At 30.8% G+C, this 14,603-nt stretch overlaps 1 protein-coding gene and 1 pseudogene across 8 annotated transcripts; one reads left to right on the plus strand and one right to left on the minus strand.

The window, feature by feature from the left end:
* Positions 1–67: 67 nt before the first annotated feature.
* On the plus strand, positions 68–1,247 carry LOC104789226 (senescence-associated protein 13-like; annotated as a pseudogene). Its single transcript, XR_015556930.1, has 5 exons — positions 68–164; positions 251–456; positions 534–685; positions 954–1,024; positions 1,108–1,247. The product of XR_015556930.1 is annotated as a senescence-associated protein 13-like (transcript).
* Positions 1,248–6,355: 5,108 nt separating this feature from the next.
* LOC104786778 (pumilio homolog 2) lies at positions 6,356–11,020 on the minus strand. 7 transcript variants are annotated; one of them, XR_015556931.1, is made up of 11 exons: positions 10,845–10,975; positions 9,775–10,413; positions 8,351–9,678; positions 8,133–8,274; positions 7,932–8,039; positions 7,622–7,834; positions 7,427–7,537; positions 7,149–7,343; positions 6,889–7,063; positions 6,641–6,748; positions 6,356–6,528 (listed from the first exon to the last, which is right to left on the minus strand). XR_015556931.1 is itself a non-coding variant. In XM_010512226.3 (10 exons), the coding sequence occupies exons 2-10, from the start codon at positions 10,408–10,410 to the stop codon at positions 6,702–6,704; spliced, it is 2,955 nt and encodes a 984-aa protein (XP_010510528.1). In that variant the 5' UTR covers positions 10,411–10,413; positions 10,845–11,020; the 3' UTR covers positions 6,356–6,701. The 7 variants fall into 7 exon arrangements, 4 of the variants coding, with proteins under 4 accessions (XP_010510528.1, XP_010510531.1, XP_010510530.1 ...); XR_015556933.1 differs by having other exon boundaries at positions 10,804–10,930; XR_015556932.1 differs by lacking the exon at positions 10,845–10,975 and adding an exon at positions 10,515–10,774.
* Positions 11,021–14,603: the final 3,583 nt, after the last annotated feature.

Raw genomic sequence — 14,603 nt, forward strand, 5'->3', positions numbered from 1 at the left:
AATTCAAAACTATTGTTATTAGTTTATTTAAGGTGAGGTCTGTGAACTTTCGTTGATGAAAGGTCGTCACTGGCTCAAAAGTCAAAACTAGGAATGGCAACAAATTCTAGATGGAGTCTTGGAGGCATGACCGCTCTTGTCACTGGTGGCTCTAAAGGCATCGGGTAAATCCCCGTTTTCATAGATTTATATGCTCTTTTAATTGTATTGTGATATTTAAATATTATGTTTGTGTGTGTTCGATGAATAGGGAAGCTGTGGTGGAGGAACTGTCGATGATGGGAGCAAGAGTCCACACATGTGCAAGAGACGAAACTCAGCTTCAAGAATGGTTACGTGAGTGGCAAGCAAAAGGGTTTCAGGTCACCACTTCTGTCTGCGACGTTTCTTCTCGTGAACAACGAGAGAAACTCAGAGACCGTTTCCACTCTCTTCCACAGAAAACTCGATATCCTTGTAAGTTTACATACATAAGCTTCTACCCCTCGTGCTATAGATCTACAAAAACCAGATCTTGTTGTGTCTATATATAGGTCAACAATGCGGGAACGTATATATCCAAGCCGACCACAGAGTATACAGCAGAAGAATATTCGTTTACAATGGCTACAAATCTCGATTCAGCTTTCCATCTCTCACAGCTCGCGCACCCTTTGTTGAAAGCCTCTGGCTCAGGGAGCATCCAGTGCCGGCTTAACTAGGTGGGCGGGCAGTGCGACCGCCCCGGATACATAAATTAAAGGAGCATATATGTATAAGAAAAGAGGCACACAAAAAAAACTTTGTAAGTTAAAGGGGCAAGAAAAAATTTGTAAGCTAGAAAAGGGTAAAAAAAAAAAAGTTATATGAACTAAAGAGAATAAAAAAAGTAATTAGTAAGTTTTTTTATAGGTTAAAGGACACTTTTTTTAGTTTGCCCAGGGCATGTAATATATTTAAGCCGGCACTAGGAGCATCGTCCACATATCCTCCGCTGCTGGAGTCGTGCATGTCAGTTTTGGATCCATCTATGGAGTAACCAAAGGTACTGTATATATATACTCTTCAAAACAAAGTCCCCTTGCGTTATGATTCTTATACAAGTATATATGTGTAAACACACTTTAGGAGCCATGAATCAGCTGGCTAGAAACTTAGCTTGCGAATGGGCGAGCGACAACATAAGGACTAACGCTGTTTGTCCCTGGTTAATCACAACTCCTTTGGTTAACGATGTAAGGCCAAAATAATTATTCTTAATACGATGAAAATAAAAAGATAACATATTATTACTATTAGTTTTAAGTTTTGACACTTTGAAAATCCCTCAGATTCTTAATGATGAAGAGATAAAAAAAGAAGTGGTGAGTAGGACACCAATGGGGCGTGTTGGAGAGACAAATGAAGTCTCATCGCTTGTGGCATTTCTTTGTCTTCCTGCAGCTTCCTATATAACTGGTCAAGTCATTTGCGTTGATGGAGGTTTCACTGTTAATGGCTTCTCCTATCAGCCACAGGCTCAATACACACGCATGTATGTCGTGGTCACTATGTAACCAATGTAATTTTGTTTCTAAAATGTTTGTGGTGGCAGAGGGGATTGGGACATTGGGTCCGTCTACTTTTTTGTATTTATGCTTGTGGTGAACGAGAGTTTCAATATCTGAAATACGCTATTTTAAAACATATTTTCTTTATTAACTTGAATCACATATTACACATGTATCAATGAGCATACAAATACAACCAACAAGTTAGTTTTAAAAAAAAATCTACTAAACTATGTCTCATCTAAAACTATATCCAGTTTCTCCTAATATAATTGTTTATATTTTGATCATATATTCAAGTATATGAATAAATATAGAAATTATAAAATGGAACAAAAATGATATTTTTATAATTAGTCAACATATTTAAAGCCACAATTAGTTATTAAATTAGATAAATATTGTATATTTTTTTCTATATCGAATTTCTATTTGTGGTTTTCCACTTTAATTTTTCGTATTCACTTCAAATTATTAGGGATTAATTATTAAAAGTAAGATAGTAGATAGAAAATGATATCATTCAATCTTATATAATAAGAGAAGGTTTTTCTAACTTTGTCTAACAATGTGACATTTAGCACTCTATATTTGTGACACATGTCATTCTCATTAATTTTAAATTTAACATTCTATTTTTTTTTACTTTATTTTATTTGTATCTTATATGGTGTATAGTTTGTTAAAAAAAAAATATAATTGTTGTATAGTTTGCTTTTTGAATTTCAACATTGCTACAAAAATAGCATCTAATATATTTCATAATGAAATCATACATCATAGAACCTAAAAAAAATACTAATCAACCCAACTAAAAAATATAAACAAATTGAAACCAAATAAAAGTAGAAAATGGTTTCATACTTTTAAAATAAAAACTGAAACCAAATTAACTTATGATAGACTAATTTAAAAATATAGAAGATTTTCAAATAAATATATACAAATCATATTATATTCAATATTCATATATAATGTATTAAAGACACAACTCAAATTTGTATTTAATAGTATTATGTAAGTTACAGTTTGACTGTCTTTAAAACATATGTACTAAAAAAAGTGGTATCAAACATAATTGTTTTATCTCCCCCAAGAAATAATAGAAAACAATAGTTTCAAAATTAATTTATTGTTAATTATACTATTTATTTTAAAATGATTAGAAATAGAAACAATTTATAGAAGAAAAAAATATGTATATTAAATATGACACACTTTTATTTTCATGAATTATTATAAAAAATTAGTTAGACTTAGAGTATAAGATATATGTTTTGTGATAACGTTTTAATAGATTATTTTCAAATTGACTTATCATATTAAAAATTATTTGTTGTTAACTATTACTTTTAGATATGAAAATAAAATTAATATATAGGACAACATAATTTATCTATCAAAGTAACGTATTACACTTTTTTCTTAGAATAGTTATCAGTTTTTCTCCAAAAAAAACTATAAATAAATTAATTTATCATAATAATTTAACAAACATACAAAAATTAATTAACTTTGCTGTAACTAATTGTCCTATTACTATAAAATGGTTTTATACATTTGAAAGTAAAAACTGAAACCAAATTAATTTATGATAGACTAATTTAATATAAAAGATTTTCTAATATATAAAAACCTCACATTATATTCATTAATCATATATATTTTATTAAAGACACAACTCAAATTTGTATTTAATAGTAATTTATAAGTTATATTTTGATAGTGTTTAAATTATATTTACTAAAAAAAACATAATGGTATCATAACATAATTGCTTTATCGCCCAATGATATAACAGAAAACAATAATTTCAAAATTTAATTTATTGTTAATCATACTATTTATATTAAAATGATTAGAAGTAGAGACAATATATAGAAAATAAAAATATATTAAATTTCACACACTTTTATTTTCATGAATTTTTATAAAAACTGGTTAAACTTATAGTATAAGATATTTTTTTGTGATATTGTTTTAATAAATTATTTTAAAATTGACTTATCATATATAAAACTATTTTTTGTTAACTATTACTTTTAGATGATACAATAAAATTAATATATAGGACAACATAAAATTATCTATCAAAAAAATTAGGTAAGATCATACACTTTTCTTTCTACACTACTCATCAGTTTTTTATTTTCCAAAAAAGAAAAAATAGAAAAAAAATATAATGTATCTTAATTATTTAACAAAAATCTATATATATAAAGTTACCTTTCCTCACTCCTCATGCTGCCACATCAGCAACTCATTCTTTTTATTTGGGCCTAATCCTAAACACTAATCCACTATGTAGCTTCTAATCCATTCATTCATAACACTTTAAAAGCTCATATTAAACCCAAATGTTTTAAATAAATGAATATTTTAAAATAGTAAAAATAATACTATTGATTTATTTTAGTAATAATATTATTATTCAAATTTTAACCAAAAATAATCATATTCCAAAATTTATAATGAGTTACTAAGTTTTAGAATATAAGTAAGATTTAAATACATGTGGAGTAAAAAACAATTTATGTAATTGTATTTATCAAATTCTAAACATAAAAATAAAATTGAAGTGAAATATTAGTTTCTAAGAAACAATTTCACTTATAGAAAAATAAAAGATTAATTATTTAACTCAACTTAAAAGTTTTGATCTAAAACAAAGATATTGTAAGAGTCACAATTTTTTTTGGGAAAAACTATGAAAAAGAATCTTGAAAAATTAATCCATCTAAAAAAACACAAAATCAATGGTCACAATATATAGAGAAAATGATATGTAAGTCGTTATTAAAAAGTGACATGTATAGTATATCTCAGAATGCATATTATCAACCGGAGCTAAAATTCTATAACATGATAAATTAAAAAATATATAAAACATGCTTGAGATTTTATCAATTTATGATCAAATGCTTTTAACTAAAAACATTGCCAGAAATAACATATTACTAAAGTACACCATGTTTTTTTTAAAGACAAAGCTGAGGTTACATCACAAAATTAACATATGAAAATAACATATGAAGGGTTTTAGACATATATGTAACTTGGATTAGTGAATGGATGTCGGGTTTAATCATTTCACCATTTACGCATTCTTGACTTGGTCGGAAATTCTATTATGACAGCCGATGCACTTGGATAACTCCGTTGTAGTGACATAATAGTAAAAGTATTCATCAAACTTTGTATATTTGCATTTAATGTGGGATATCGATATATTTAAATGATTTCTATAATTAGGTCAATGATCGACCTTCAGTGTTAGAAATTTTAAAATGATGTTTTCATTGGATATAAATATGAAATGTACTCTTCGAGGGAGATTCTTTAAATCATTTTTTGTTACTACGTTATATATTATTGATTTACCAGAAAAACATTACTGCGACACTAGACAATATATATATATATATATATATATATATATATATTAGTAAATAAGTATGACTTTTATTTGGATTTATCTTTTAAACTTTAAATGACTAATTATATTTATATTCAATGATTTTTATTCCTAAAAAATTTAAACTAAAATCCCTCGCAAATAAATATAACAAATAAACATTATCTTCAATAATATATATGATGTATGCTACTTAGTAAAATAAGTTTAGTGTTTATATAGATTTATACTCAAAAATTTCAATAAATATATTTGAGCTCAAAAATTTATATTGATAAAAATATTTTAAATTAAAATCCTGCGCGTGCGCGGGTTTAAATTCTAGTACCATATATAATTGACATTGCTATAAGTAATAGTCTTATTACTATAGTAACATACTGTTTAAATAATTTTAACAATACATTGTAATCAAAAATATTTAATAATATTTACTTTAACTTTCCTCTTTTTTCATGACCTTCTATGAAACACTATATAACATATATAAATTATAAATTGTAGTTGCACCGTAGTATTATGAATATTATTTTTTTAAGACATATATTAACAATTACATTTGTACATTTCATATATAATTGAAGAAAAACTTCATTTTATATTTTAAATTAATAATGCATACATAAACCACGCGATACTTTCTAGTAATAATATATGTACAAAGTGTAATGTAGCCAATTGTATAGTTTATCAGCAATTACAAAATTTTACATATTTAATGATAAAATTTATGTACATTTAAAGAAGATTTCATATAAAACTTCTTAAAGACAAGATAGACTGGATTAACTTGGTGAAAAGCTCCACTATCAAACAACGATGATGATGCTTCAGGTTTAGACAATTCTAAAGACTGGACATTGTTTGGTAGTGTACGACATGCTATAGAATGGCGCTTTGTTGCATTGACTGATGTTGTTGGCAATAACCAAAACGGTCCTTGTATGGTTTTGTCATATGCTGATGCAAGTGTTGTTCATGCTTCTTAGTTTACTCGAGAGACTAATGGCTTAAGTAAGCGGCTCGACTAATGGCTTAAGTAAGCGGCACGGCGATGGAGCCAAATAAAGCCATGAATACGAGCTTATCTCCTCGATGCCACATCCCAAACACGAGATTTGGTTTTGTAACTCCACCATTCCTAAGTCGGCGAATTTGTGGAAACCATATCCCTTAAAAACCTAGAGTCTTGAAGACATTGATTGTTGTTATCGATATAACAACGTTTTGTGGATTCCATGGTCATTTTGTTATATAGACTCTTAGAGAGGAGAGATGGATCTTTGTTAAACTAACAGCTCAGCGGTTGTTACATATATATCATATGTTTCTTGCATAACAAGAAACTAGAACAATATCAACAACAAAACTGAAAAATCAAGAAATTCTCGGATAAGAGTTATCGTGAAAATAGAGAAATCAACTGGGATTGTCCTAAAAAAGCATTCTACAGATTGGCATGAAAGCCAATATTTTTGTACATGTGAAAGGGAAAAAACTCTAAAATCCTCACCATTTTCTTTACACCATTCTCTGCCTTTTTTTTCCACTCATTCATCAGCCTAAGGGGGATGTTTTGGGGTTCTATGTATAGTAGTAAAAACGGTAAGAAACTACACAATGTACAGATTTTGCGGAGAGCAGAACAATGCTCTCTTTTATAATTTCTCCGCAGATTTTTTGGTTTAGATCTTACCTAATTCTCAGAACGTTATGGCAGAGCCATCCACCCTAGTTAAGCTGTACAACACTCGGCCTTACGCCACCAGAGGCTGAGTTGATGACTGCAAAGCCATCCTCCTCTCTGCATATGAGAAAAACCACTTAAGAGACATTGAAATGCAATAGAAATGCCTATACTGTCTCTAGCTCAAATACTTGTGGGGGGGGTTCTGTGAGGCAACTCTATCTAATGGTTGAAGGGAAAGAACATATTGTACATACCTCCAGCAGCAACGAGTTTTTCAACACGAGCAACGATATGCTTCCCGTAAGTGTATTTCTTTAAAGCATTAAGATGCACTTTGATACGAGTAAGAATCAGTTCACGCTGTTGGTCATCGCATGTCTCCAGGACTTTTTGGACTACATAGTTTGCAAACTGATCCTTCATCATCGCCTATATAATACACAAGAAGAAACTTATGAGCTTATTAGTTTCTTTTCTCCCCGGACCATCATCTGAAAGTATATGTTTGACAAACCTGAAGAGGCTCGTTCTCATCAGTTGTGCCCAGCATCTCATTCACCAGCAGTTCCCGTTCCTCAGGACCTCCAAAAGTCAAACATTTCTCAACAACGTTTGATGCAAACTTCTGCTGGCTCATCTGAACAATCTTCCCCGCTAACTCTTTGATTATCACAGTGCGCTCATCAGGCTTTCCGTGCTCCAATACATGCTGTCCACAAAACGAGTACCAGTTTTGAGCAACCAATTAAAAAACAAACAAGAGTTGCAGTAAAACTCATGTCTTTTACAAACCTGAACAACATAGTTTCCATACTGATCTTGGGCCAGCATGCTAACAGTGGACAGGATCTCTTCCATAACCTTACTCTGTGTATCAGGGTCATGGCAGTGTTCCAATACTCTCTGCAACAGGAGATGAAAAAGAGTTTTAAGTAGAAGCATAAGGCAAGAAAGGTGTCATCTTTCTCATTCACAAAGAACAAGAACCTGAATAACACGGCACCCGTATGGGTGAGTTGAGAGGGTCACAACATGACCAAAGAAAGTCGAAATAATGAACTCGATGTTTTCTTCAGGTACACATTCGATACACTTTTGGACTACATGGTTACCATTCTGATCGCGTACACATCGCATCACATGTCCATCCAGTTCTTTCACCATTATAATTTTCTGGTCTAGATCAACAACCTCAATTGCCTAAAAGGTAAAAAGACACAATGAAACTCTCAACTTTTCTCGAAAATGGAAGATAGACTTATAGAGAACAGTCAAACAGGTGAGAACCAGACTTTACCTTCTGGATGACACGACAACCATACATCTGTAAGCTAAGAGGCAAAACATTGTTAATGAGTTTCTCTGCCAATTCTCTCCTCTGTGGCGGGAGACCATGCTCAAAGAACTGTAGGAAGTTAAGCAAAAGTCAGAACCCTCTCATGTTATACATTTTCTTAACTCCAAAAAGAAACTAAAGAGGAAGACTAAATAAATCTACCTTCTGAACTACATAGTTGCCAAAAACGTCAGTCATCAGGGCAAGAGCTTGAGGCATGATCTCTTCATAAACCATGGTTTTCTCATCAATTGTTGCTGTCTCGAGTTTCTGCTGAATAAACCGACTTCCATATTGATCCGAACTGGTCATACAAATCCCCGTGTTAGCTTGGGAAAAATGTACAAAAGAGAAAAGGTAAAAGACTTTCAAGGAAATACCTGAACTCTACAACATGGCCAGCTATTTCAGAAAGTTCAAATCCTCTAGCTTTGTTATTTTTGAACTCTTCAAGCATTGAAGATCCAAATCCTTCATCCAAACCAGCATCCATTTGCCAAGAACCCATTACACCTCCCGAAAAGTTTCTTGTTGCAGAGGGATAACGCATATTAACTTCACCTCGTCTCATAGGGCTATAAGGTGACATAAGAGAATTCGGCATACCATGATGAGCCAATGGGCTGCCAGGATATGACATATTAGACCCAAACGTTGGACTCCCAAAATAGCTATGACTGTTAGGGCTCCCTGATTTGTAAGGAACACCATACTGTGATTTCTGAGCTCCGAGATAAGCCCTCTGGAGTTCAAGCATATTCATGTATGAATTACCCATAAAGCTCCTATCCATTGAAGGGTCATTAAGAAGATCAAACGAATCAGCATTATCAGAGAACCTCCCGTACTGATGATACATTGGATCTGCCATATGTGACTGAAGACCAGCATTTCCTCCCATCATTCGATTACCAACCCTGCCAATATTTCGTGGTTCAGAGAGGTTTTGACCAGAAGAAACAAAACCTCCACCATGAAGTCTGGAGTCCATTCCAGAAAATCCGAAAGCAGATGCCGCAGAAGCATTTTCATACATTGGAGAATAGTTATTAGTTCCAAGTTGGCCAGCCATCATAGACGCTACAGCAGGATTTAATGCGTAGTTGTTGAGACCATAGTTTTGGTTATCAAGATGCTGGTAATGATTAGCTAGTCCAACTCCATTATAGGCAGATCCTTGTGACCCTCTCATTTGTAAATTCCTCAAAGAAGCAGTTCCCTTATGAGCTTGATCAGCTTTGTGTTGGAAGCCATGTTGATTGACTTCATTATGCCCATCTTGCATTCCAAACATATAGTTCCTGACCTTTTCAACATCTTTCTCAGCTTGACTCCTTTCATCTAACCCACCAGTACCTGACAGACTCATACCAGATAAAGCAGCGGCGAGATCTGAAGACTCTTTGAGACCACCGTTAAACGGGCTTTGGTTACTTGTGTTCCTCTTGTCATTTGAACTCACTCTTCCACTGCCAATGGGAGTGAGGCAAGGACTAGGCACCCTAGCAACGGCCTGTGGATCTGGTGTTCCATTTCTAGACAAAGGCGAACCCAGAACAGCTGCATAGCTGTATGGAGATGGTGCACCAATGCCTTGTGATGCGGATGGAGACAGGTTATTTGTGGAGTCAACATTTTCATCAAATGTGTTACGACTTGCAGGTCTTGAGGGCTGCTGTCCAACAGGATGCCCATGCCCCATATCCGCCTGCACAAAAGCCATCCACCAAGTTTATATAAGCAAGAATATTCAGGTGAACTATAAACAAAACATACTAACCATTAGAAAAGAAGTTTCACCAACCTGAAAGATATCAGCAAAACTCTTCTGCTTGCCTCCAAGCCCCAAACCAGGCAAACCAATCAATCCATTAACATCCCACTCAGAAGAGGAAGCACTAGTCTTCTCAGGCTCAAACTCACGCTGCTGTTTCATCTGATCAAAACCAGGTGGGTTAGAGAACAAAGATCGACTCTCATTCACTTTTATCCTATCCCCAACACCACCTAACACGTTGCTACTCCCTTTAAGCCTCTGAGCAACCCTCAAATCCTCCCTAGACATCAAAGGCGGTGGCAACCTCGGATTCAACTTCATATTAGCATAGTAATAAGACAAGTAAGCCGGATCTTTCCTTAACTCCTCATCATCACAACCAAACCCATTACCCTTATTGCCTCCACCAAACTCCAAAAAAGGAGCCCCACCTCCGCCGCCGCCGCTAAAAAATCCTCCAGCCGCACTAACAGAACCATCCACAGTCGGTGGAGCAGAGCCACTTCTATACAAGTTAAGCTCTCTCTCAATCTCATCAGCTTCTTCTTGCCTTCGCTGCTGCTCACCAAGCAATACACCAATCTCTTTCTCATAATCATCCCCAAAGGATGAATCTTCGTTACCTCTATGCATCGGTCTTCTCCCTAGTTCCGGTATCATCATCACCTAAACAACAAGAAACCCCCCCAAAATCAATTACGCTAACAACAACAAAAAAATCCTAAAGATCAAACCTTTATACCCCAAAATTCTCTATAGAAACTAACCCAAAGATTAAAACTTTAAGCAGTACTCAAATCCATGTGTTAAACTAAAAAGAACCCTAACACAATGATCAGATGAGAAATATAAAATTTTGGGTTTTATAGAGTTAGCGGATAAAAAAATTCGACGGCGATGTAAAGAACCCTTAGGGTTTTTGTGAAATTAAAATTAAAAAAAAAAAAATACTGAATCATTATTAGGGTTGTTGATCTCATCTGACCTAGCAATTGCATAAGTGAATTATATTAAAAAAAAAAACATTGATTAGAAAAATTTTAAAACAGACTAAACTTAATGTGTTCCAGAGAAGAGCTGAGGAATCTCAAACTCACACGTTTGAAGCTGTTTCGAGATCTTTTTGTGTTTCAGTTTTGGGTTTAAGGACACAGCTTTAAGAGAAAGTACATAACAACACTTCAAATATATGATTTTAAAAAGATATATTTATACAGATCTTTTACTTAGTTTCTTCACAAATTTAGGATTAGGAAATTTACATATTTAGCATGACAAGATATATACATAAATGTTAACATTCTTTATAATAATAAAAAAAAAATATAGTCAAATTTGTAATCTCAACGATCTCCTTTTTTTATTTTAACAATTCGATTAAAAACTATAACCAAAAAGTCTTTTTTTTTCCTTTAATTTCGGAATTTATAAGAATTAGTATATATTAAAAGAAAAATAACAGGTCTACAGCTGTTATATTTTTCTGACTATATAATTAATAGAATCATACTATTTCTGTTTTTTTTTTCCTGTTTTTGATTTGATTCATATTGATTCACCCAAAACAGAAATATATAAAAAGTTGTATTCTCTGAAAACAAAAATCCACTGGATTTGCATGTTCTCTCTGTAAATAATAATAGTTCGTTATAAATGCTGTATTAGAAATAAAAACCAAATCTCAAAAGGTAAACATTGTGAGTTTTCAGAAAATGGAAATAATAATATATTCTTTCTTTAAATAAATAAAAATCTTTGTTACCAACTACACTACCTTTCAAACTTTTATGTATTTATTTCCTAAAATGGAGATTAAATTTTTTGGTCCCCTTAGTCAAAATGAACCTCTCCCTTTAAATGTATCATTTAATGGCACAATTTATAACTAAGCGTAAGATGAGTAAAGTAGTCTACAACGGTTAAGAATGAGAGTAATGCGATTAAATTAAGAAAGGTATCTTTGGTCTTCGATCGTGCTCGGTCATGATTGTTCTCCGAAGTCCACGAGTCGGCGTGCGAATCGGTGTTTGGTCTAAGACGGCCGTAATATGAAAGAATTGTTAGAACAGTTTAACTTGATTTTATAAATGGGCTTTTTATTTTAAAAGTTTTTTATACTCTGTTTGTGATTTTGGCTACATATAAAGCCCAATGAAGTAAGCCTTTATAACTCCAACACATCCGTTTGCTTTCCATATGGGTTATTCATGGTTTTTGGAAGACACCAATATTTAGGTTTATATGATAGATCCGCATTATTACGCGGGTAAAAATTAGAAAAAATTATTGAGAATAATTAAATAATAATATACTTGGTTTTAGATTTTATCTTGTAACAGTTGAATATTAAGTATGAATCTCTCATATTTCATTTTAATACTTTCTCATTTCAATTATATAAGAAGTTTCAGGCTTTTTTGCTCTATTTTATAATATTTTCTCAAATTTCTATATACAATTTTTATTAATATCACAATTTATAACTATTTGAACTATGCAATATATTTTCTATTAGTTGAAGTTTTATAAATGACATAATATTTATTGTTTATTAATTTTTGTGCTTTTACCCAATAACTCTTATAGTACAGGGAGTACCATTTAAATATCTATATCATCCTAATAAACCATATTTTAAGTTTAATTACACTTTTCTTCTTAATGCATAGAACTAAATATTTTATACCAAACACAATTAATACATCATATCGAATCTATATCTTAGTAAGAATTAAAAATACAAACACAAATTAACAAAATATAATTTACAAAAAAAACTGACTCAACATTATTTAAGATATATTTGTTATGTTGCTATCTTATAAGTAATAATTTTACCTCATGTCATAATCAATTTTAAATGAGTATAATTTATAAAAGAGAAACATATATAAAGATATAGAGACATTATCATCAAATAACTGAAGATTCATTCCTATAAATTATAATTTATTTTGAGTTATCTTATGTTTTAACATATGCACTACAAAAATACTAATATTTTTAAATCATTTTTTTTAAATTATACATATTAATATTTGAAAACTTTTTAATCTAAAATAAATTTCATCGTTAGACATTCAGTTTAGTAACTATATTTAACTATTTATTTCATCGTGAAACCATAATTCACTTCTTCATGGATTAGAGTTAAAAATTTAATAGCAAAAATAATATGAGCATCATATGAGATAATATGTATATTGGTTAGTATTTTAAATTTAACAATAAAAAAAATTCAGTAAAAAACCAGTTAACATCCACAATATTTTGGAAATCCAAAAATATCTTAAATATTATTTTTCTATATGTCATAATTTCATAAGTAATACTTTTGTCAATTTTCATCAATTAACCAATAATTTATTCTTACAAACTCATTTTTTCTATTTTTTTCGGTTTCTCATATTACTACATGCATTAAAATCTTTAAGATCAAACATGTTAAATTATACTAATATGAAATTTTTTTCTTTTTAAGTTCATTTTCTTTCAAGGTTTTGTGTACTTTCTTACAATAAAAATTTATATTTCAACGATAAATATAATTTATATCCAACTAAAATATGTTAAATAACTTGTGTTATTATTTTTAACTTTGTTATTCATTCTTTATTGATTATATACATGCTTAATAAATTAAGTTTTTGCTTACACATGTCAAATTTTATCGAGAACACACGTATAATATAATTAGCATACAATGGAAAATTTATTGATTTTGTTAGTTTTTCTTTTGGATTTAGAGAAATATTTTTTAAAAAATATAAACATGTAAAATCCTGTAAATATAATTAGTTGTTCTACTATGTTTATTTTAAAAAAAAAAAAAATTGACACGTGTCAATATCTAATCAATATATTTGACACGTGTCACGATCTTGTTAATGAGTAACTTTGACATCAAGCTTTATATAATAAGATACGATCACAGAATAATAAACTTAAAAGAAAAAAAATCAAATCAAGCGTTATGATAATGTTAACCTCAAACAATCTGAACACTTGAAGAGAAAATTTGTTTTTGGTGATAATATAATATATACCTATTACTATTTTGTAGATAGGGGTTTTCATTAATTCTTTCCTGATAACTATGTGTTGATCAATGTTGATATACTAAAGATGTTAAAAGAACATTTAAAACACACAAAAAGCCAATAATATGAAACATTATAAGAAAATATATTTTTAAATATAACCGGGAAATATTGAAATTCAAACAAAGCTCTAGAACATGTGGATATCATAGTAAAGTAGTTCATTCATTCAAAAACAAAGTAGTGATCATCTTTCTCATGATCAATTTCTCGTAAAATAAATAATTTCCAAATAAAGTAATGAGATTTTACTTAAAAACTCAAAAAATAGATTTACATAAGCAAAGTAAAGTAATTCATCCATTCAAAAGCAAAAAGGTATGTAGTTATAACTAGAAAATGTTATTGGATACAAATAGAAATTCTGGAGAATGTAACAGTAAAGGAGAAGGGTTGAAGTTGGTAAACCTACAAGGCTACAACTAACGACCAACATTATTATGTTCTTTCTTACTTTCTTTACTTTTGTTAAAACCATGATTTCGATTCCTCATCATTTACCAATAGCACTTTAGCCTCACATAATATTATCTCTAGTTTATTAGAAACTTTGTGCTGAACTTGTATTTTAAATTTCGAATGGGTAAGTAAATTAGCACACACAGTCATGAGACGTGACAAAAAGCCAGAAATGATTTCATAGGCTTTATCTCAAAGTATAATTTGAAAAAAAAAAAAATCAAAACTTGCTAAGAATTCAGTGTCTTGTTTTTTTTTTTTTTTTTGGCTTATCGATTATTTTTTTCATCACTAAAA

The sequence above is a fragment of the Camelina sativa genome, chromosome 5 (genome assembly GCF_030686135.1).
Source record: "Camelina sativa cultivar CO46 ecotype springtype chromosome 5, ASM3068613v1".
Lineage (NCBI taxonomy): Eukaryota > Viridiplantae > Streptophyta > Magnoliopsida > Brassicales > Brassicaceae > Camelina > Camelina sativa.